Source organism: Syngnathus floridae, chromosome 16 (assembly GCF_059516105.1).
Source record: "Syngnathus floridae isolate MCC-2025c chromosome 16, RoL_Sflo_1.0, whole genome shotgun sequence".
NCBI classification, from domain to species: Eukaryota; Metazoa; Chordata; class Actinopteri; order Syngnathiformes; family Syngnathidae; genus Syngnathus; species Syngnathus floridae.
In genome coordinates, this window is record NC_142428.1 from 1,675,057 (window position 1) to 1,700,612 (window position 25,556).

Below are 25,556 nucleotides of genomic sequence, written 5' to 3' on the forward strand. Positions count from 1 at the left end.
TTAAGTGGAAGGAAAATGTGTTACGTAAAAAGATGCACAAGAATTTGGGGTAATTGGATGTCAGTAAAAAAAAAATATCAAACACTAAGAAGATCGTGAAGCACTTTTAAGTTTGTATACAGATATGCCACACTCACACTAATGTGTTAGAGTAAAATAGACTTCCAAAGAGTTGTTATATAAAGTGATTGAACAAAAAACATATTAATGAGTTGATCAAAGGCGCTGTTAGCCAACCACGAGCTGACATTTTTACGACGCTCACTCGATCTGCTTCAGACTACACTCAGCATCCACCCGCATCAAATATTTTCAAATTTAACTTGTGTCAGATTGACGTCATGGATTTCAGCGACCCAAGTCTAATGAAAGATCCAAGTTTCTACGATTTGAAGGCAGCCCGAGCTGTCGGTGAATCACACCTCTTTGATGTCTACATGTTCATGCCCAGTTTAAAAGTCTGGATGAGGGAAGAGACCAAAATAAAAGTGCACAACTCCAGGCATGTTAAAAAAAAAACGACTTCCAGGGAAACACAATTCAAGTTGCTTAAAGTCAAGTTGAAATTTACAATGATGGCTTGGGTACCATGTCATCTGCAGGAGGTTTGTAAAATCCAAGGTCAGCCCAGCTTTTTATCAGAACCAGGAAAATATTGGAACACTTGACAAGCTAAATGGAGAGTATGCTTGAATGGCCAGGAAACTGCATGCCTGGACTCTGTAGAGGATCTATGGCTACTATCAAAGTAGCTTGGTCTTTCTTCAATAACCTCTCAGCATTCTGACTGCCACACTGCGATTATTCAGTAATTTATGCAAAATGTGCTCCAACCAAATATTGACTGCATGTGAATGACGCTTTTAGAAGGCCAACATTTCTAGACTAAAAAGAAATTCCTTCCACATTCTAAAAAGCTGCACATTAGGTTAATTGAAGACTCAAAATTGTCCTTAGGTATCAATGTGAGGATGAATAGCTGTCTATATTTTCAAATGGCGGACAACCACTTCAAGGTGTTTAGGGCTGAATGAATGGACTGAGAAAGATTGGGAAAAAAAAAAAATCAACCTTTACATGAAGAATTTGAAGAAATCACCTTGAATACTGATAATCTCAGTTTCAAATTCAAAGACACGGCGGGTGATCTTTTTAAAACTCGACTAAAAATAGAAAATTGCTGCTGCATTTCCAACAAAATATACAACATACCACTTTAAACTAGATCAATAAATACCAGTGGCCTAGTGGTAGAGCGTCCACCCTAGGACAGGCAGGTTGTGGGTTCAAACCCCGACCGGGTCATACCAAAAACTATAAAAATGGGACCCATTTCCTCCCCACTCAGCGTAAAGGGTTGGAAGTGGGGGGTTAGATCACCGAATGATTCCCGAGCGCGGCTCGCTGCTGCTGCTCGCTGCTCCCCTCGGGGACGGGTTAAATGCAGAGGACAAATTTCACCACACCCAGATGTGTATGTGATGATCATTGGGACTTTAAAATTCAGTGAAGCCAACTATCACTTGGATTGCACTTAAGACAGCTTTAAGGCGTCTGTGGCTCTATTAATCAAAAGTTGACTTACTTCATCATCTCTTATCTGTTGATGAACAGCACAGTGGCGTCCACCTTTATCGCACTTGTCCCACAGCTACGGGGCACAATCCTGCCAGGGCCATCACATGTATCAGGTCTATGACACATGTACGTATGCTGGTGTAATTAGCTATGCGCTGAGGCATCCTACGGTGACCGTGTTAACCCATACATCATTGCGTCTCATCATTCACTGGTCGAGTGTGGGATGTAATTACATGTTGCTAGGCAACCACAGGCTTCACAGGTAAAAATAGTCATGTAGGATAAAGCAACACCTGCATATGTTTCATATGCATTCCAGCAAGTGTTGCGGTAATGAGCTCTAGTTAGCAATTCTCACGTGCGTCTTATTAACAAATAATTTTTTGTTTTTTTTAAACCTCTTCTTCTATTTATTATTCACGCCACACAGATTTACTCATGATTCATTTATGGCAGCATCTTGTGGAATCTACAATGCAACTTGTATCCGCCAAAACAACACATTTGACATGCACACACACGATAACAACAACTATTGCCTTAACCCCTCGCCATCATTCCTGTTTTTGGATCTTGCAGGAGCCTACGCTGAAGCCATTTGGCCATTCAAGCCTCAACCACCCGTGGTGAAACCACCTGATGCCCTGAATACTCTTCTGAAATTGCCAGCTTGGAGAGAAGCACTCAACTGGGAATGCTGTTCTACATGTGAAGCAGGCTGTGTGCGTGCAAAAGCTTAGCAGGTGTGTGTGTGTTGCCCTCTGTCTCTCTTACCCTCTCTGCCTCCAGGTGGAGAGCCTGTTCTGAAGGCCCTGCTCCAGTCAAGGGCTCTTCAAGCCAGGACGGCAGCACTTTAGCCAGATAGCGGTGTACCTACAGTGCACCGTGCTTAGTGGCAAACACTCTGTGGACCATTAGACAGTAGCCACAAGTGATTTTGTCCGCCAGGCCATATCGCAATTCACAATATATAATGCATAAAACAATTGAATTTAAAGATAAACAAGGAAAACAAAAGCAACTCCTAATACAGATAAATAATCAAGGTCACATTTAAAGATTCGTTATGTCGCATCGATGTTACATCAATGTGATTTTTCCAGAAGAATCTCTTTTCATTTTGAGCATCCAATATAAAGCCAACTGTTTTGTTTTTACCATCCACATAAGATGGTGTCCTGAAGCTATTTTGTCTCACTATAGGTACACAGAAGCCATCTGTCACTCATCTTGCCTTCCTCCTGCTGCTGTTGAGCTCTTATGCCGTACATAGCCCGAGATCAGGAAACCTCTGCCACTCTACTGGTTGCTTGTTGCTCTCATATCAGTCTGAGTGCTTTGAGAGCATGAGTGAGTTGAGATGAGTGTGTGTGTGTGTGCGTGTGCGTGTAAGGGTGGTGGGGTAAGTAGCATCCCAACTGTAGAAATGGCATTTAAGAAGCTTTTCCATTGCACTCCAATTGTACCGCAGAGCAATTTTCTCTGTGCGTTTGTCAATATATATATTTTTGCAGGCGTGTGCATGTGCGTGTGTGTCAGCAGATGTATTACAGATCCGTTCCTCCAATCGTCTCGGTGCTCTGATGTGACTCACCCTCTGCCTCTCTGTTCTCATCATTTTCTCATTCATCATGCTTCCTGTCCTCTTGGCAGAGGTCTTTGCAAATGTGTAATTTAGCGCCTGCTGTTCTCTAATTTTTGCCTTAGTCAGGAGGGGGATGTCCCCTTGACACCTGGATGCAATCTGTCAATCATTTCAAAGTAAGCGTAATTATTAAGTCTGCACTGTGAGGGTTGAACTAAACGCCCTCTTTGTTGGGCTGGGATGAAAATAGAAATACAGTGGCAAGGGCTAGTTGGATTTAGGGAGGTTTTTCTTATTTCAAAGAACCAGGTGATTACTCACCTTGTCTGACCTACATTTAATCTCTTGGAATTGTATGTATCTTTTTCCTTCTCACTTGAATCCTCCTCAAATACTGTGCAAAGGAGTCTTAGCACAACACCAAAGAGGGAAAAAGACATTTCCTGACTTACTTCAAGGTACCTCAGTGCAGTTTGAAGAACTAAATATAGTTTTGGTCAAGGACAGTAATTCCCTGGATGTTGCGCAGCAACATTTTTGCTTCCAACATCTCTTGCCATTTGTAATTAACGTCAGCAACGGCCGCTTGCTGAAAGGAGCCCGTTCAATCGATGGCTTATATGCACTCATCTGCAACGTAATGCCAAGTGAGCCCTGTGAGAACAGGCAGATACCATGAATGACCTGCTAGACTGTGTTCCATGAGTAGATAAGTCAAGTGTCATTTTCCCTCCAGTGGGCTATTATTTGCAATCATTCCATACGTATGTAAAAATCAATCACATGGACACTGCGTGAATAGAATAGAACAAAACATTCCGAAACCAAAAAGGGTTTTAGTCTGTAGATTCTCCATGGTGCATAAAGCAAAGTGAGCAAGCTGGTGGAGGATATGGCTTGATGCACCCACGACTAAAACTGAGCAGGAGAAAATGGAGGAGGCTAATTAACATATTAACGACCCCCACCTTCTTACGGCTTCTGTCGGCGAGTCCAAACACATTGATAAGTATGCAAATGGGAACTGTGCCATCTGAAGGGGGAATTAAGAGTACGGCCGACAGAAATGGGAAGGAAGCAAGCAAGGAAGGAAGGAAGGAAGGAAGGAAGGAAGGAAGGAAGGAAGGAAGGAAGGAAGGAAGGAAGGCCAAATACAGAAGGGGCGTATAATGAGCTGATTATTGCATTTGTTTGACATTCCTTTAATTATCTGGTGTGCAGCGTCAGCGGCGGCCATGTACGTGTTTGATCGTATGATACATATTTGACGAAGCGGTAAGAGAGAATACAAAGAAAGACCTCGGCTTTTTGTTTTCTGCTGCTCCTGCTCGGATCGATACGCCAGCAAGTCCTGCAGTGACACGGCGAGTGGCCGTAGGGGCTCGGGGGCAGTGGGCATGAAGGCAGGGGTGGCTGGCATTGAGCGGCGAACCAGAGCGGACCAGTACAAGTAATTATAGCTCAGACTGATCTCTCTCGCTCTCCTGTGCGTAATACAGATGAGCGAAAGCAGCTGTTCTCAATGGCCAAACAAAGGAGAAAAAGAGAGAGAGAGAGAGAGAGAGGCTATCTGGAATGTGCGTGTGCAAGCGTGTGTGTATTAGTGGGGACACCTTGCAGACCTGGGTTTCGCTGACACGTTCATCACATTCCACAATGATGTTGAATAATTAAAATGTTTCATTAACTTGATTATTTCCTGTTCGACCGTGTTTCAGCCCTGACACCGGCAATTAAAGCTCGACTGAGGTCTACATGAGTCTCCTCTCCCCTCCCCTGGATGCTTTGCGGTTGAGGACAAGTGTGTGTCTTTGCCGTGCACAAATCCGACAGGGGAAAAATAAGAGCTCGTATTTTCCGTACTTAGCTAAGCTGCTCTCATACCAGGACTGAGCGACAAAGGAGTCTATCGTAAAGGGAGTCAGGACCACTGATGTGCAAGTTACCCCTGCCATGGGCACGACACAGATGCAAGCCAGCAGACATCAAATTCAAACTAAGAGCTCTGGAAAAAACTAACGTTCATGAGTTCGGAGATCAAAGATCTTGTAAATCACAAGTGGTCATAATGTTTTGGGTGCTTGTTCTATACAGTGGAGTTTTGTATAGTTCTTCATTTTTTTCCCATTAAGACAATGATAGACGGGGTGCTTTTTAGAGAGCCAACATCCAACAAGACAAAAATATCTTCCAAAATCTTGGTCTCGGTTCCAAATCAGGGGATTTCTTCCCCATGCATTAACACTATAATGAGCATAAGCTGTTCTAGTTACATAAGACGGTTCTTTTTGAATTGCATTGGCAAAGCAAAAACAATTTCTTTTCAAAGAAGGGTTTGTGTCTTGGGGAGCAGCGGTCGTGTGGAATTATCTTCCGAGTGCATCGAATAAAGGCCGTTATAAACGGCGTCTTTCTCGAGCGAGCTCATGCACATATCCCCCAATAAATGTGATTAGCATGGCAGAGTGCAAATATGCAAATGCACAGAAGTGGGTGGGATTGCACGCTGCCATATCAGTAGCACACTCCCCTTCTTCTCTGTGCACGCACCCTGAAAAGCCACGCTGGAGTTTATTCAGATGGGGTCTCTGCTGAAACCATCTCTTTTTTTCGCTTCTTTCATAAAAGAGATTCAAGCATGTAATTGGAGCTCTGAATAGAATTGATGCTTTTCACATCTAGTCTCTGCTGCTTGTTGTCAACTACCACGGGCAGTCTTATAAACAACTTACATATGTATGTATACAACAGACATACATATTACATGCATACACATGCAACATGTTCTGCTTATGTTCAGTGAGCAACATGTTATATATATATAATTTTATTGACTAATAATTTATTTTTTATTAATTAAAAAGAAATGATAATAATAATTAATAAAAAATAATAAATAATTGTTTAATCACTTATTAATTTTTTCAATATATATTTGGTTTTATTTTCACACTTTTATCTATCGTTCATTTATTTTGTATTTTGGCAGTGGCTATCCTGCAATACAGAAAGAATGTTGTTCCAATGAGTGATGCTGACATTTGTAATGAGGAATGTGCATTTGTCATACGATGTAAAACAATTATAATTAGCTATACTAACATTCAAAGTTATGATGTACGGCATTAGTTTATTTCTTTTCATCTACTGTTCTACTTCCTCTGATAACACAACTTTTCTTATCAAATGATTTTCATTTCAAGGATTGCGCTCAAGATCTCGTCTGCTTACGAGAAGAAAACCACTGCAGTTCAAATTCCCTCCCTCATCTGCGTTTGTCTATGCAAAATATGAACACCGTCTCGGAGAAGCAGTCTCTGTGACCCAACCCGGGATGTTCTATCGAAAGTCAAACATATTCATCCTGGCAACGATCAGCTGTTTGGAGCGAGGGCCCATCGAGCCACATTATCGACATTATAGACGCCCCGGCGTGGAGATAGGCCTCGCATCGATCCCGTGATTAATTACTATCTGCAGGCAGCAGGAGCGGGAGCGAGGTACAAGCGAGGGAGGTGCGACCGCCTTGAATTGGGCATAGGCTGGAGAATATAGGGAATGAAGGATTGGGGGGGAGACCAGAGAGGCTACACCTCCGCTATCTACGGATATCAGCTAAAGGCAACAAAGCAGTAATCATCCAGGTGCAATATTATTTATTGATATAAATAGGTGGAAGGCCTTATCTTTGCTGCAGCATCCTAACACACAGTCAAGGACAAATGAAATTCACACATTGTAGGGGTGGAAATAACTCCCAAAGACAAGTAGAGGACACCCAAGAAGACACTTTGGAGCTGGCTAGCAGAATAGTCTTTGTAACGACGACGATGGAGAATACATGCCACATCTATACATAGTGCATTTTAATTCTGCCCTCTTTGACTAACTGCGGCAAGCGAGCCTCGTGTGGATTTGCAGGCTGAGTGACGACCATTAATGAAGCATACGCATCCTTTGGGCTACATGCCTCATTCTCCCAAGAGAACATGCCACACTTTATGGAACATGAGCAAATAAACTGTGACAAGACTTCAGCTAAGCCCTTTAAGGGTTAGATATGTACATTTAAATTGAATATACCGAGGACTGAGTAGGAGTCTAATTCTGGAGAATCGCTTCGTGATTTCAGACAATAATAAATGTATTATCTAACTTCTATCTTAGACTGGATAATCGCAGTATTTTATATATATTAAAAAAGGTATGGTACAATGTGAGAGAGAGGGAAAAAAAAAGTAAATGGATGTTAGCGCAAAGACATTGTACAGTTGCGCCGCGCTGGCGTTATAGACTATGAGTAGCTGTTGCCATGGTAAAATCAGATGGCAGACAGTATCTCCTTGATGCTTTTTGAAAGTAACAATTAAAGTAAGTTATGGTGACAAAGAAAACCTTGAAGATCCACATAAAGTCAAAACATTCAACATTTCACTCACTCAAGAAGTGCTTTAAGGATGCACTTCAAAAGAGTTACACTGCATGGATAATGAACTGATAATTGGATATCACTTTTAACATTATCAAGCGCGTTAGACGAAAGGGAATAATTTAGGTTGCCTAGTTTAGAAGATTAAAAGCAGAGAAAAGCCAGACCTAAATATTGCATATGGTATATATTTGTTACTTTGCTTTGGTCCCTTTTGTGACGTTAAAGACGCCCAAGGTGCAAGACAAAGTAGCAATGACATGGCAGAAGGATATACAAAACAGACTTTACTGTCGCATTGTTTACTGCTAAAATAATTGATGATAAACAATGAACTACATAAATGCCTTCAAGTGTTTCACAAACTGAGAATGGCTTTTTGTCAAGTGTTTGATGTTGGAGCAGGTCTGTGCTTGCTTTATCTGCGTGTGTGTGTGTCATCTTGGAGAAGAGAATACTTTTAAAATTCAACTGACCTGAAAAGCTGTGTTAATGCCGGATCCACAGGCACTGCGAGGGTGAAAGAGAAAAGTCAGTGAAGAAACAAGAAAACGTCTGATAGCCTTCTCGTGTCAAACATAAAAAGAAACCTGCTGTATATTTTATCAATGGGACTTTTTATCGCAGTAGCTTAACAATGAAATAAATCATCGAACGGGTGTAGCGTGAACTAAAAAACAATTCTTACGGTTGTCCCTTTAAATGCAGTTTGAACACTCCCCCATGGACTTTTAGTTGATCTTAAAAATATACATAATAATAATAATAATAATAATAATAATAATAATAATAATAATAATAATAGGAAACGCCTACCACAGCAGTGAGCGCAGTGCCAAATTGCCAAAGAGTCAAAACAAGTCTCGCAAATCACGATGAGCCACTTTTTATGCTTGAGGGCAGCTGTGCCTTCTATGAGCACCCAATTCTAAAAACTCAGACCATAACATCTGTCAACTTAAATGGAAACAGTTATCAAACTGTTTAAAAAAACAAAACAGGATTAATTTGTTTTCACCACAAATCAGGCTGTTATTGAAAAAGTGGCTCTTCAGTTACTTTCACACAAATGCGGTGTTAATTTATGATGGCTGTGATCACGCTCACCGATATTAGTTGAAGTTGTTTGTCAAAATGCCCATTTTTACAACTCTGTCCTCGCAATTAGAAAAAGTCGGAAAAATATCCATGTTTGTCAAGGTATGCCAGCCATTTTATAGCCTTGTAGTATAACAGAACCGATTTATTGTAATCATCCAATGGGGAACGTATCGTTAGGAAACGTCATTTGGGACGTGCTGATGTTCTCTTCGATTTTTCCCTTCTTTGACTGACAAGATGAGGCGACCCATGGCTTCATCAAACGGAGATTATGACATGCCTACCACTTCACCAACTGATTGATTAATTTAGTGTTAGGACAGGGGTCGGTCCTTTATTTCTTGTTCTGTCGAGAATGTTTGATCGCTCATACAGTCAAAGGACAAAAAGTCTGAACCAAATTAGTCCTGTCATTATAACATAATAAAACGTAGAGTAGGGCCACGATTTGTTCAACAATTTCATTTGTAATACAAACGCACACACAAAAAAAGTTCTAGACAGGGTACGCGGTGACGTGGGAAACTGAAGTGTGACTGTGTGAGATGTGCAGTGGTGTGTACGATATATATGTGCGAGTGTGTTTAGCTGTTGGGGGAGTGAAGGTCACCCTGAATGGCTGTGTGTATTAGTGCGGATACCTTTGGAGCGTGTGCGGTGGCGCTTATCGTCTGCATCCACCTCCATCTGCGGAGAAGGAAGGCACAAACAAGCTGTTAAGCGCTGGCTGCAGACAGCATCACTAAATTATCTATCATTTAGATACACGGGTTCCTAACGCTATTGTATACTTGTCAAACATGCCCCGTATGTGATGTCCACCCCGACAAGAGATTTTGGGGATTTTTTCAATGATTTTGAAATCAGCATCACAACGCCTGAGCGGAAAGTGGGCATCAGAGGTGAACGCATTTACGCAATGTAACGTTAAGACTGAACTCACGGAGGCGTTCGTAGTGTGCGTGCGGCTTAACGCGCTGAGATAATGAGATGCGCGGTGACATCAGCGCCAACGTCTGCAGCAGCGCCAAGTGCTTTCCGCACAAAGAGCCGTGGGATGTGAATGTTGGGTGTTAAGCTTGGCACTTTGATGGCGGCTTCACGCCGTCCGCCTGCCTCTGTTACGGCATCGGACTTCTTATATCTATCAATCTATCCATACATTGATCGTACGTCTATCAATCACTTACATTCTATCCATCCATAGCATTATAATGTATCTCTTACAGTTCCGTATTTAAATTAGATTGACTAGATCGACTCTCCACATCACTTGTTCAGGGGCCTGATAACCTTTGACCTCTTTATTTTTAGATGCCCCTAAATATTCATCCAGGCTGGGTTTAGACAATAAGGGGGCCATGATCCTGTTTGGATGTCTCTTTTTTTTATTAAACATGATTTATTGATACTACACTTAGGCCACCGTCGAGCCCTTCAGTCTTAATGGTGTGTTTCTTTATGAATGCCCATAAATGTTTCAACGGGAGGAAAATAAAATGATGAAAGGCAGAGATATCTTGTAAATATTAGCAGCTACGCTGGGATGAAATGACCTTAAGACTTTGTGAGGGAGGATGAGAACATAAATATGTCTACGAACAAATGACGGACAATGATGAGCAACTGCCCAGCGAGCAAATTATTCCATATTTTGCAAGCTACATGTCTGAAAATTACGAGAGGCGTCCTTGGCTCCATTTTAGAGCAGGTGAGCTGCTGCTCTATGGCCTTGCAGAAGTTTATATACGGTATTATAACTTTCAATTGACTTTAAAACAATAAATTGGTCACGCGCAAGGCCGCCAGTCACTTTTCTAAATAAACTTTGCTGTGATGGAAGTGGTACAAGAAATAGCCAAAGACCTGATTATTTCTGTTTGTTTTGGATAAGTTCAGAGTTTGCAAGTGTAGCTAATAGTGTGTACAGGAAAGGTCAATATAGAAGATACATATTGTGCAGTCAGTGTAGCCTAATAAATTCACAAAATGTGTTAATTGAATTTAACACCATGGTAAGACCAACCCCAGGAATCTGTTTTAATTAAATGTGGTGGGGATGAGTCAAAACTGATTGACGTTATATAGACCTTCATTTTTAACATTTCGAGAAGTGCTGTTGAATTACTAGATATTTGACATTCCAACCGTTTACATGCATTTGTTTATTTATTTTTGTTTCTATCCAGAATAAACCAATTAAATCAAATATATTAAAAAAAGGGCTCCAAAATCAAGAAAAATAGAGCATGCCTTCCACCTGGAGGACTGTGTGGGCGAGTCTGACCTTCACCTGTCAATCAAATGCGTGCCTGTTCCACGCCCCACTGGCTGCATCTGTGTGATGCCTGAGCAATGCACACTCATGAGCCATGGGCGGGCTGGGACAATTTTCCCCTCCTTTGCCTCTGTTGAAATTCAGCAGGTTGTTGGAGGAATTATGGCCAAGCGTGGGGCACTGTGAAGTGGCCAAAACAGTGCAGCCATGCACTGGACGATTTTCTTTTTCGCCTCACGACATTGCGCCGCACAAAAACTTCTGCAATATAAATCACTAAACTAAATGAGAAAAAGTCATTTAAAGAAAGAAAAAAAAGTTTGGTCCGCATACTCATAATAAGGAGGAAGCGCACTCCATCATGTCAAGTGCCAATTACACCCGGAATAAAAGGCAGTTATAAAAGTTAAAACAAAAAAAAGCACTTCGCATTAGAACCTTCTATTTGTCAACCGTTGGATATTTTATTAAGTTGAGTTTGGCTGCATTTCAAACAGTCTACAAAAAATATGTGAGCTATTCAGGATAAAATGAATGTGGAATTTTAAAAAGGGGGAAAGTGAGCATAATATAAATAAAATTTGCTTTTGATGGACACGATTCATAATCTTACCATAAATGAAACATACTAAGCTACACAGACTTTAAGATAGGAGCGTGTGTGTGCTTAGCATTTTGTTAAAAGGGACGGATGAAAAGAAATCTGTCAAAACATGTCACACAACCATCACTTTGTCTTTGTTTCACCTTCAAGTTTTGGGAGAAGGTTTCACACATGGGAACCAATCCCGCCCTCTCACAAACACATGCACACATCCATGCAAAAAAAATAAAATATAAAGAAAATACACATATTGGTATTCTATCCAAAGCAGCACGAGAGAGCCACCAAACCTCCATCGGCATGATCAAATTTCTCTGCAAATAGCTGCGCCATGCATCATCTAGTGACAGCAAACGTGTGCCAACCCGATGCTAAGTGCATCTGAATTAGCGTGAAAGGCTGCCGAGTTTTCCACATCTGAGTGGGCACCGAGTGAGAACGAGACAGAGTGAGTGAACGACCGAGAAAGATGGAGACAGAAATTTGCTGTGGACTTTATAACCAGTGTGGAAATATGCCCTTCTGGGTACCACTGATGTGCTTTGAGCATGAAGCGCTCTGATCAGAACACCATCGCAACAACCTCTTTGCTGGTAATGATAGAAAATCTGTTTTTGTGTCAATTTACTACGCAATCCGAGCTGGAAAATACGGCTTGTAGAACCTTGAAAGTGGAACACCGCTGATGTTGCACAAAAACAATTTGAGTGTGATGTCCATTGTGTCTAGTGTTCAACAAAGTATTGACCTTGTTTTGACGTAGGAACAAGGTACATGGCAACTATTTCCTGGGTACTTAGCGAGAATAAGTTGCTAATTAAAAAAATAAAAAATACAATGATATCAAAATAACGATAATAAAAAATAATCAATGCAATTTTTTAATTGAAGATAATAAAAATGACAAATGTTGCTTCAAGAGGCGGTCAAATGAATAATAGATCATTTGTAATAATCTTTTAATCGGAGTGTCACTATCAAATATTGCTGGAATCGATTATTTAATCGATTCATCAGATCATATATCATTAGTTTGATTGTCGATTAGTTCAGCTCTTAAAAATTGATCCGATTGTTTTAATGCATGCACCTTGTTATAGTTGGCATTTTGACAAAATATAGTAACAATGGAATTTTTTTTCACTCTACCTGCAATGGTTTGGCGTTGTGACACTTCTTCCCGACCTCTGCTTCCACTGTAACCTACTGGCGTTCACTTGGAGAGGAAACGCTCACCACATCTCCTCCAGACTCATTTTCTACATTGAAGGAAAAAGAGGGAGAATATACATCATTAAAATCATTCTCACAACAATCACATTCACATGAGGCATCTGATAACGTCTTCCTCTCCTTTGACTCCAGCTCATGAATAATCATATAGCATCAGCTATGCGGCGCATGCCGGAGCCAATGCAGATTTTTACCACTGAGACAAACGCTTGTCATGTGCGATCGGCTTTGGCAACGTGGGGTAATTAGCTAGATCTATCATCTTCCGCAGGAAGTGGGGGACAAATATAGCTAATGATCCGTGCCTGCCTCCATGATTCCTCTCCAGCCTTCGCAGAGTTACACAAGGAGAGGAAATGGGTAGAGAGGGAAAGGAAAAGAGGTCGCTCTCTGTTAAAAAGGTCAAATATTCTACCAGGAAATGAAGACGGAGATAAAAAAAAAACGACAGAGGTGTCGTTCAAACACTGCCAGCCTGTCTGTTTCGTTGACTCAGATGCTGCTAATTGAAAGAATGTATTGAGGGAAAGCAGATGTTGCGCAGACAAACAAATTACAGCCACATTGAGAAGCTGCAGACTGGTCGTTTAACACACACACACACAGACACACACACACCCGCCCGCCCGTACGGTCATTCACAACACATCTCAAAGCAACTCCAAAGAAAAACAATCATTGCTCCCGTGGGACAAACACAACTGTGGGCAAGCTGTGAGTGGGCAGAGTGCCGATTGTGTATTATGTAAAAAAAAAGTGTTGGCAGTTAAGTGGGCTTCTACTTTGGACCAGCGGGACTCGCATTTTGCTTTTTGTCACAAAAAAAGCACAAGCAGAAACATTTGTTGTTCCCATTTTGGGCAAGCAACACCTGTGACAACCATTCGATAAAAGTATCACATTGTTAGCGGATATGTTCCGTACCACTTTTTTTTCCCCAAACTGATACCAGTACAAGTATTCACTCTTTTAGTACACGAGATCTTTCTTTCTGACGCAGAAAGTCACCAGAGAAGATTTGAAACAGTTATGATTACAAAACAAAAACAAGCTCTTTACTGTCTACCTCACATTTCTGTCGGCTGCTTTCCCAATACTTTTGTCCAAACTGTTACATCTGTGGCCGAGAGAGAAAAATGTCTCACCCGCTCTTCTTCGCTCTCACTCAAGGCACAGGCATATGTACTGCACATATCGCTGTCCTTGGTGCTGAAAATAGCAGTTCTAATTACAAAACACAAACAAGCTCTATATTGTCATCCTCACATTTCTGTAGGCTGCTGTCCCGATACTTTTGTCCAAACTGTCACATCTGTGGCCGAGAGAGAAAAATGTCTCTCCTGCTCCTCCCCTCTGTCGCTCTACCTCCCTCCCTCCCTCACTCACAAGGCACAGGCATCCTGGCCTCTTGGTCATTATAATCAGGGTGTAAGTGTTGGCTCTGTCCTCTGATGAAGGTCTTCATGTGGGGGCTGATGACAAATCACAGCTCTGTGACTCTTAATCAGGACACATCCCACATTCCCCTGGTGTTTTGGTCTGCATGTGTGAAATAAAAAATGCGTGGGGGCTTTTCGACAATAGCAAAGCGATTGAAAGAAAGACAATAGAAATGGATACAATACAACCTGCTGCACCCTTTGTGTAATCTACGCAAGGCATTCTGGTCATGGCTCCTGTGTGCGAGTTTCAGCACCAAGGACAGCGATGTGTGCAGCACAGAGAAGGGAATAATAGACCTCCAACTGCAATGGGGGCACACCCACAGAGAAGACACACACACAGACACACAATCCTTCAACCACACACAGATGTACAGACAGCTGCAAACACATATGTTCAAAGCTATTCACATCCTCTTCTTTTGTTTGCAAAAAAAGAAAAAAATGCAAGGTTGTACAAGAATGTGAGCGTTTGCAACTCAATGAGTGTTCCTGGAAGAACAAGAAGCACCATGTCTGACCTTCTCTGGCCTCCCATATCTATCAAAGCCACCACAAATAGCCGGGGAAGACTGGCTGCTCTGTCATCCACGAACCAATGCAACAATGAAAGACTTTTGAATGGCTACGTTTTCCGCGCTCCGTGTCGGGAGATGTGATGACTGCTGTCACATTTCCGGTGACACATATTGTACATGACAGGAGTTTAAAACACCGCCGACACACCAACTCACAGAAATCATACCCATTATTGAAATAAAATGCACATACGACACTTGAGGACAATGAGGTACACAGGAATGCTTAATTCATGCGCATACACTTTCACACACGCACAATCAAACCTCGTCTCCCAGGCTCTGATGGGGACTGTAGCTGCCTGACCTACATTCTAGAAGATATGTATACAGGCAGAGAGATGAAATCTAGCTCTGTGTTCTATATCCTGTGTTCTCACACAGAGACACACACTGACACACCCGCACTTGAAATGATTTCTTCGCCTGAATGTCATCATGTTCCACATGAAACTGGCAATTTTCAGAGCCCTTCCATGTGTTTGATGGATTTCTGGCCAAGTTGAGGGTCAGACTGGCATATCTCTGTGTTGCATATCAAAGATCTGCTGAGTGTTGTGCGGGACAAAGATCAAAGAGGACAGATAAAAATGTGTTTTGGTGTTTGTAGCATGACCCTGTGTACAAATCCAACATCATTTGGGTAGGTTCATCTGATTCTCTTGATAGGCACCTTTGCATTTTTTTGTCCTCGCACTGCTCCGTTTCAATCAATAACTGTACTGCGAGCATAAAATGAGATTCAAGACAAAGCATTCAATAAAATCTGAATGAAACATGTTCTCCTAATAGCGAGAAAAAGAAGAGCCGGCCAGAGGAAAGGTCAATTACTATGATTCATGAATTACCTTTGTTGGGGAGATCTCTCCTCTCTGAGTGTTAATTCCCACTACAGGGACGATATCAAAATGAAAAGTGTTTCCTTCTGTACAAATACTGATAGAGCACAACAGTGCAATAAACCTTTTTTTTGCACTCATCTATTCAGATCAAAATCGTCACTAATTGGCCTCATATAATTATATCAATCTGCATAAAGTGCATACATATCCACAATCAACTTAGGTCTAAGTTTTTTATACAGAAGAGAATATGCACAGATCATACCATGTCATAAAAATTTAGAACAATTCATAGATAAGTCGCACCAGACTATAAGACTGAGTTCAAATCCACATCAGAATCCTTAAGGCAGGTGGGAAATGCACCACAATACCCCAAGAGAATTGATATTGAACCGTTTCCAAGATGAAGTAAGGACATTTAACTTGTTTCTTTGAATGTCTTCACAGTGTTTCATGTCACCCCTCACTCCTTTGATTTTCTTTTTCTGGGCCACACATTTTTATAATAATGAGCTCAAGCGGTGGAAAGATAGTCCAGCTCGGGTTCATTGAGAGGATAGCCGAGCATTTCTTTTTTTCTTATTGCTCTCCAAAGTCTAGAATTTACCAGCTTAAATTCAAGCCAGCCCTCCGATGAACTGACAAAGAGATCTACAAGCATATTTTCAATCAGCCAATCCAGCGAATGTACCCGCTGCGTGCAATACATTTGAGCCGCGGTATGCTCGGCGACACAAAGGTGAGAGAAGCCGTCAGGTGCTGAAAAGGACTGCTGCTTTATGACCTCGCTGCTCCTATCAATAAGAACGAGGGAACCGAGGTAAAAGCCACATTTTGACCTGCTCTTTTATTCAAAAGCAAGTGAGATCTAGACGCAACTGACTTGGCTATGCTTGACCTGCTGGACTGAACTGCCGTGACACGTAAACATGACGTCCTTGTCTGCCACTTGACACACTTAAACTCATCTGTAATGCCAACAGGGCCAAACTCAAGCGTGTCACTTGGTGGCAAAATGGCTTTAAAAAAAAAACACATGCACAGCTGAGTATAAATGGAGTGAAATCCCGACCCTTCGTCTTGACTCCTAACATTTTGGGGTAGAAATTACACACAGTGGGGTCATCGACAGCGCCATACATGTTAGTCGGCGGCTGGGGGAGACGTGGCGGAATACTCAGGTGAGCAGAGAAGCCAGACGGCAATCAGACCAGTGTGAGGAGAAACGGAGTGAGATAGAGAGGACCACTCTTTTTGATTTCCAAGGGAGAGCTGGGCTCTTAATTACTCTCTCTCTCTGTCCCTCACTCTCTCTACCTCCCTCTCTCATCCCAATTCTCTTTCCCACTGCTGTGTGTGTGTGTGCAAGTAGGTGTGTGAAAGTGTGTATCAGCTTGTGTATGAGGGGCTGATTATCAGAGTGGGAAGCCTTCGTTCGCTTCACAAACCAAGATAGTGGACTAAAGCGAACATAGTAAGCATGTGTGTGTGTCTGTGTGTGTGAGTGTGTTTATGAATCAGAGCAAGCAGCAACAGTACAGTGAGTTAACAGAGCCTGTACTCAGAAAAGCCACAGGACATCATTTCATATTAAAGATCACACAACATATTTATTTTTCTTTCTTCAAGCAAGCTCTTGGGGACTCCAACACTCAGCAGCTGTTTTAATCAAGACCAAATAAAAGAAAAAATTCAGGAGTACAGACATGGTTAAAAAAAACAGTTGAGCACTCCATGGCCATCTTAGCCCATTCATCAACAACCTCGATTACTTTAATCCCCCTTTCTGGTCCACTCCACATTTTATGAATAAACTTCAGCTGCCCACATCATTACCAGAACCTCCTTCACCCCCTTACTGAGAAACCTGCACTGGCTCCTGGTCAAACGGAATTCAATATGAGTCCAAGCATAACCATGGAACTAAATAAGATCTTTTTTTTTTATTAAATCACAGCATAGTACATTTCATTCTATCTATGCAATACATCAAAATGTGAGAAACCATTTGAATCTTTTTACCTGAGGCTTGCAAGAGGACCAGTCAGTCACTAGTAAAACTGACTAGCCAGCTGGCAGCCTGTCAGAAGTGGCATGTTCAAAGACACCCTGTGATTCTCATGCATGGACCGTAGCAGTGAGACTATAGGAGCACAGACTCATTTTTCCCCCAGTGTGACGGATAGAATGTATATAAGCCAGGGAGCCTACTATATCTACCCGTAGCACGCATGGTGCCACTGACTCAGTCGACCAAGAATATCCTTACTGATGTCGTACTGTGTAGATATTCATGTCTGTATGAAGACATACACTCGCGTGTGTGTGTGGTGTAACAGCCTCCACGTCTAAATGCACCGAGATCTATTGTTCTCCTCTGCTTGGATTTCTCCCATCCCAAAACTCGACTTTTTCTCTCATTTCTTTCTACTCGCTCATTCTCGTTGACTTCACAAGCGGCGGTGGGAGGTTGCGATAGTGTGAATAATAAAGTTGCGCTCCCGAGGAAGCTGAATACACGTTCAGAAAATGTCTTCAATTATAGAAACGTTCATGTTGCTACGGCTAACGACAAGATGACTCTCTATAAATCTACAGCTGTCTATATTGACATCCTCCATGTGGCCGGTAGAAGCGGTATTTGTTCACGTTACAAATTGTGCGGCATCATAGACCAGCTTGCAAGCAACAGAAGGTTGAATCAATGAATTTCGGTTTTTATGTGTTTTGGTAAAGGCGCATCATCACATCTTCCGGATAAATCTAGGCCTCCTGGTTTTGTAGCCGTATATTTCCCTTCCTTGTCCCCCACCCACATTGCTGCCGGTGTCGTCGACCTAGAATACCAATGATGCAGGCTGCAGATAGATAGGGAGGCTTGCCTGTCACATGACCCCATTTGTCCTGAGGCTTCACCCAGGGATGACAACAGAGCCAAGCAAACACACACACACACACACACACACACAACTTTCAATGCTGTATGTCAGTGCAACACAGAGGCATGCAAACGCTCAGCATCATAGTCATTAACATTCAGAGTTGCACACACAAATGCAGGCACACACACGCACACAGAAAAACACTCACTGATCACTGCAGGGGGGAGAGCCAGAAAGGATGAGAGAGAGAAAGAGAAAAAGAGAGAACACCCAGCTACTGTACACACATGCCATCTCTCTTTTCTCTGACACACACACACACACACGATTTAAAGGTAAGGTAGGAAAACACTGCACACCTTCCAAATTGCATCTCAAATCCAGCCACACACACACACGCCCGTGTCTAAGTGTGTGGAGGCAGCCTACCCCTGTTGATCACACAAACACATTAGTCACTGAGGAGTCTCTACACAGTCAGTGTCTCCTGTGGCACCAAAAATAACAGCATAATAGAATTGTGAGAGAATGCCCCCTCACTCACTGCTAAATTTCAAGAGTCGGAAGAATCGGGCGTCACGAATGTGTTTCAATTTGGGGGAAATCACCCCGTAATTCACATTAGCCGGAGATCATTTTTAGATGATTTCAAATGAGCAGATTGTGTCCTCTGTTCTTCTGATTAAGCAAATAATTTAAAACAAAATACAATACTTGGTCATATACGATATTTGATATATGAATGCGCAACAAATGATCAAATATATCCTGATGACAAATGTTCAAACATTTTAATTGTCCTCTGCCGTTCCTCAGCGTTGTTCTCCGCATCATCAAGCATGACGCTTTGAGGAATTATCTGTTACAGCTGACGTATTCGCTGAGTGTTCAGGAAACACGTCAAGTACATCTGTTCTGTGGTCTTCAACATTTTATTGCTCAACATTCTAGTAACCACCTAATCGTGTCATTCATTTCAGGTAGTATGATAATACTCATAAAAGCGAGACATGCTTTGAATATATGCATTATTATAGGCCGAACGATCACAAATTGCATCATTGTTATATTTCGGGCAAGTGTTTCCTTACACCAAAGCAGTGCAAATAAAAATCACTTGAAGACCTCATATTGTTACACCAAAGACATCATTATTGGGCAGTATTTGCTTCTTTGAGGTTTTTCATTGGACAAAGATCATAAATTGTGTGCTGGTTTGTGCATAGTGTTTCCTTCGCCTCGCCCGCATAGTGTACGTTTCATAACACCTGTTGTGAAATATGGATCTGTGCATTTTTGGAAGGTTGTCAAGAAACTTGTTAGGTTGCGATCACCCTGCATATTGCAGCCACGGCGAGGTGACAGCTCCTGGAAAGGTGGGATGTTTTTATGCAAATGGATGCCAAAGCTTCAATGGAGCTCAAATTAGAAAGCGTATTTGTTGCCGGGTTTATACGAGGAGTTTCTGCAATTATCCTTGAGCCACTTCTTACACACTGATCGTGTATGAAATGATGAAAAACAAATTTGAGTCCAAACTGATTTAGACAGAATTTTTTTTGCCATGACCTGGTTGTGTACATGGGTGCATATACATTAACATGAGCGCAGCTGCCTGTGTGTGTGCATAAGTTATGTGTGCGTGTTTTTTTTGTGTGTCTCAGTGAATGAATCTGCACATGTGTGAGCAGGCTCAGGTGGATTGTGAACCCGGCAGATGGACATTTGGAGCAGCTTTGCCGCCTGCAGCAAAACCCAAAACTCTCCCAACCCGTCTCTCTCGCTCTCTCTCTCTTCCTCTCCCTTCTTTCACACATATATGTATTATTTTCACAATTATAAGATGATTGATACTAAATAAAGGATTTTTTTTTTTTTTTTAAATGAAAGCAAGAAAGGTCCACGATATGAAAATGCTCTGTTTCCAAGCGGAGGCCGCTTGATCCCCAAATTGGGCGATGGACATATTTAACAAAGTACTGCAGTGATAACTGAAGGTACTGAAAAACGTTCCCGTTTCAAACCCCTCGGCCATCACTCGATAGCAATCGCTACATGCATGTGGACGAAAAGTCTCCTCCAAGGCTTAGCTTTCAGTCCAGCTGTAGGAGGAGCAAAAGAGGGAGGCTGTGTGGAGCTGCTCTGTCCCTGAGGAGAATCTTCTGCCAGCCCAATGCCACAAAGATCAACAATCAGCCAGCCAAGCGTGCTCTGACCTCATCCTCTCTCTCCCTCTCTGCATCTCTATTTCAGGCTAGCTGGCTCGCCCGCTCTGCCAAAGGCATTTGCTGTCCCTGCGTCTCCTTCCGCCAACTGCCTGTCCTGCTAGCAATGGTGCATGTCTGCAGCTCTGCTTTCCTGTCTTTGGTCCAGCCAGCCTGTCTATCTCTCTTCCTCCATTATCCCTCTGCTTTTGTGTCTCCGTCTCTGTCCATCTGCACGTCCGCCTGCCAGCGTCGCTTTCTGGCCAATGGTTCTCTGCCGGAAAGCAGCCAGGCTGTCCGGCGCTCGGCCAATCCGCCCGACTGGCCGCTTGTCTATTCATCATCTGTTTGCTTTCCCACCTATATATCTGCCTCTTTACCTGCTAGCGTGCCATCTGGTTTTTTTTTGCTTTGTGTCAAGGTGCTTTATAAAAAAAGTCCAAACATGAACTCCTCACCCTATTTTAAATGGAGATGAATCATTTGAAAATAAAACATCATTCGATGCACAAGTTGTCTTTGCGGTCCAAATTTAGCCCACGGGCCAGAGTTTGACACCCAAGGTCTAAGAAACACACCTCTCGGTAGGTCTGTTTAGATTGTTCCTCAAGCAAGTTCAATAGGCATTTTCACATTTGACCAAATAGCCGCCACCAAAGGGAGAGAAAAAAAACAATATACTAACATAATGAGTCCCTAGTTAAACGGTGTATTTTATTTACTGTCTGTCGAAACAAGATTCCGAGAGCCCTAGAACTTCCACATTATCCTCCTCTAACTATAATCCTGTCTCATTCACAGCTCAATGTGGTTTGTGGAAGGTGTTTGCTCAATTGAAAAAGGCTTTCTCTTCTATTTTGACACTATCCCATTTGGACGTCTCTCCGCCCCTATTCTTGCCACAACAGGCGCGCAAAGGAGGCTTTGAATGGCTCCTCTCAACTAAAGGCTGCAATACACTCGCTTGCTCGTCAAGGACAACTTTAATGGACCTAGAACAAAAGAATAGGGGAGAGGCAGAGAGGGAACGAGAGACAGATGGAGGAGGAACAAGAATGCATGGTGCACGGGTCATGGAAATTACGCATACGTTTTTGAAATAGAACTTGTGTGCCGTCGGTTGCTAGTGTGATTGGCTTTTGCCTCGTATTGTTGTCCGCAGGTGAATGAGGAGAACAAAAAAAAAAATGTCACACAGATCCATAAACAAAAGAGCAACTCGCCACTGTTCATTTAGCACGTACAGAGAAGCGATAATTACGAGGGCTCAAAGTGAAGTATATTTCGGGCTGGATTTACAATTTATTTTTGAAGTGACACAATTCAGGCACAATTTTCTCTCCCATGTGATCCAGCCTTTTCAATCTATGGGGGAGAGTCAGGCCAGGCCAAACTAAATACGATGTTCGTTAACCTCAATTGTTTGGTCAGTTTTTATACGGTGCATGCTTTGTTATATGATTTCTCCAGCATCAAATGTTTCTATTCTCCGTGTAATGCCGAAATAGCGTTCCCTTTGTAACATCGTATTAAAACATTCCCCATGAAACGGTGCGGCGCGCAGAGGGAAGCCCATCTATCTGGTTTTGTGTCTTTCTTCTCTCTGACACCTCTGCGTGTGTTTACAGTCATTCCCACATGAAGCACGCATCTTGCTATGCGCACATTCAAAGTCCTCTGCAGCCAGATAGCTAAATCCCTGATGTGGGTTGGCCCACTTATTGGTTCCCAGCTTTTGGAAGAGAATGCTAAAAGCGAGAGAGGAGATGGGAGGGGCGTGTGGGTATCCCTCTTTTTAGAATGATAAACCTGGCCATGTTGCTGCCACACTGATGGATGTTATCTGTGTCAGCCTTTGTTTCTTCCCCTCTCCTTCCAACAAAGTCCGTCTCTTGCTTTGCAACTTCTCAGCCATTAATTGGGTAGACACCACAAAAGCATCATGCAGTGTCCTCAATTGTAACCACTGTATCCATTCTACTATTGGAAAATGCTCATGTAAATTAATAACCAATTTCCATTATAGGCAGCCATCCCCATCTTTTTTTTCCACATTGTCTCTCTGCATTTTCATCCTCTGAAATGAGATGAAAGCAAGCTGCTGTCCTTTTGGGCAGGAAAACAGCCTCTTCCAGCAAGCTCCCTAATAACCAGCAATTATTGAACTGTACATCCGCAGTATATCAATAGAATGAAACAGATCATAGAAAAAGCTCACTCTTGATGCTATTTGGCCAGGGATGCACAATTGGCCAGATTGCCCATGAAGTACTTGCCCACATAGCCCAAATGAGGTCCCTAAAGATTTTTTTTCAAGACATCATATAGAAATCAACGGATTAGACTAAGAAGCTAAACGACAACTGTCAACAAAGAGAATGAACATCTCGCCGACTAGCTGGGGATCTCATTTAAGCTGGCTAATCAGTTGTGGCGCTGCTTTGTGCTAAGGTGGGGTCCTCCCGAGACCAAAGCTTCAGAGATAAGGGGTGCGTATCATGTGACTGCCGGGGAAAAACGCACCCAAACACGGGGGGAGCTGAGGGAGACGCAGGCAGGCTGTGGGAGACGTTGCTGTAATTAGGTGCCCTGAGTTTGACGCCCACACGCCCGCCATCCAGTCCTCCCTCCCTCCCTCCCGCCTGCAAATAGGCTCCCAGGCGCCTGGGCTTTCGTACACACAAACACACACGCAGACGTTTGGATCAGAAAGGCCATAGTGGGGGAAAGGAAAGGTATATATGTCCTTTAAAGAAAATGACCTGGAATGACACTCAACGCAGTGCTATGGAATCCAAATTTAGATGCATGCTGAACGGAAGAACTGACAAAAAAATTTAAATTATGTTATATGGGTATTGCAAAAAACACACACACAAATACATACATACATATATAGTGAGTCCCTAACCTTGCTAAGTCACCAAAAAGCAAAGGAAATGTTCACTCCCACAACGGCGCAAACCCCCTTTTCTAGCTGTGCCTGTCTAAAAAGATACCAAAAGAATAAAAACTCCTGCCATGCACACACTTAGACTGCACTTTGAACTGTAAGTTGCAAAACCAAACGCTGAAAACTCTTTTTCTTGATCATTGCTAATTTCTCTGAATATATAATGTGTTTGAAAATGCCAAACATGGCCAAACTCTGAATGGAATAATAAATGAAGGTAATAATAATAATAATAATAAAAGCCTAAAATAATAATAAATAAACATTTCCAAAGCATAGAGAGCACAGCAGAGCCCGTCTTCACATCTCCCCTGGCCCGCAAGAGCAGAACACATTGGTGTGCTGGCTTTTGACCATGGCAATTTTAATCAGTCTTCTTCACACTTCATTGGGGATTCATTGCCCCCTCCTCCCTTCAAACATTGTTTGGGAGAGTTATCAGCAGCAGGCAGCATATCCGGTAATTATACATGCAAGGTAATGTTGGGAGCCCAGCTGAATATTTCAGCCAAGTGCATGTGCTGCTGAAAATCACTGGAGGGTACAACTGCTTCACAATACTTGGACGATGGCAGCCATAATTGAAGAATGACGTCTGAGAGCAACCAGGGAGCTAGATCTATTGGCTACGTGATGTGCGGGAGGTTAAAGCAGAAAATTCAACACTACAATGAATCATTTTGGCTCAGGCATTTCTCTGAAGGTTGCCGTGTGGAAAAATAAAAAAATGCACAATGCAAAAAGAGTTTGAGGGCATCATGGATTGGGTTGTGTTGCAAACACTTCTGATGGTTGAACACATTTTTTTTTTTTCTCCTGCAAGTATGAAGCCAGCTGTTAATAGAGGCCGAACACACGTGACAAAGACACATCGACAAATGAAACTACCAGTCAGACAGGGTCCTCTGGGGGAGCAGAACAGCGGAGGCATAACAGTGACTCATTCAAATGGTCACGAACACGCACACGCACACGCGCGTTCTACCACAGCAGCCAGGATGTCAGATAGAATCAGAACCCAGCCTCTGGAATACTCTTGACAGGTGTGGCCCGCCAGTCACGCACACACACACACCAGCCGGCCATGTCCTCCAACCCAACGCATGACAGGGGGATCACATGTGATAATGTACCACCACTGAATGACTGTGTATGTTTGTGTTTGGCAAACAGGGATTATATGAGAGGCTGCATGTTTGGTCAAAGTGCACACGTGAATCCTTGTTTTACGTGAGTGTCTGTTGTCAAGCCTTGCATACAGCAGAGCGACAAACACTGGCGGTATATAACGAGAGATCATCAAACAAATGTTCTGTCATGTATGTGGGATGCACACGAAAGCTATATGCATATGAATCATCCCTAACGGAAGAATCCTTAGTATGGGCAAGGTGGTTTGTGTGAGCAGAGGCAATAAATACAAACAACGCTGTAGTATGTACACTTAGTGTGTTTCGGGGTGAAGCTTTGGAACTTGCTAGTCACATGTGAAACTAGTCTTCGTGTAGTACAGAGCTTCAAACAGTCATCCAATTTACTGGACAACACATTATGGGCATTTTAAGAAATATATTTTCTACCTGCATAAATGTCACTGTTCCGTCATAATTAGAATGGTGTGTGTTAAAAAGTGTGTGACCAATCATTTTATGATGATTATTAGGTGAGCATGTAGGCACGTGCGATGCATTCAAACATGCGAACAGATGGGCCAGCAAGATCTCGCATGCATGCAGGCAGGCAGGCAGGCACACAACAGCCACCCACACTATTGCACATTAACACACACGCGCATAAATCCAACCCACTCTCTTGCCTCTAAGCAGTCTAGTCAAGCTACT

General features: G+C 42.5%; 1 protein-coding gene across 3 annotated transcripts in view; it reads right to left on the bottom strand.

The window, feature by feature from the left end:
• The window catches only part of myt1lb (myelin transcription factor 1-like, b), a 79,033-nt gene that overhangs the window by 31,680 nt on the left and 21,797 nt on the right, over positions 1–25,556 (bottom strand). For all 3 annotated transcript variants that reach the window (XM_088400622.1, XM_088400623.1, XM_088400624.1), the window contains 3 exons: positions 12,728–12,837; positions 9,338–9,383; positions 8,072–8,105 (listed from right to left, as the gene is read on the bottom strand). In XM_088400622.1, the coding sequence (XP_088256748.1) occupies positions 8,072–8,105; positions 9,338–9,383 (80 nt within the window). In that variant the 5' untranslated portion in view covers positions 12,728–12,837. The remainder of the gene's footprint in view (positions 1–8,071; positions 8,106–9,337; positions 9,384–12,727; positions 12,838–25,556) is intronic.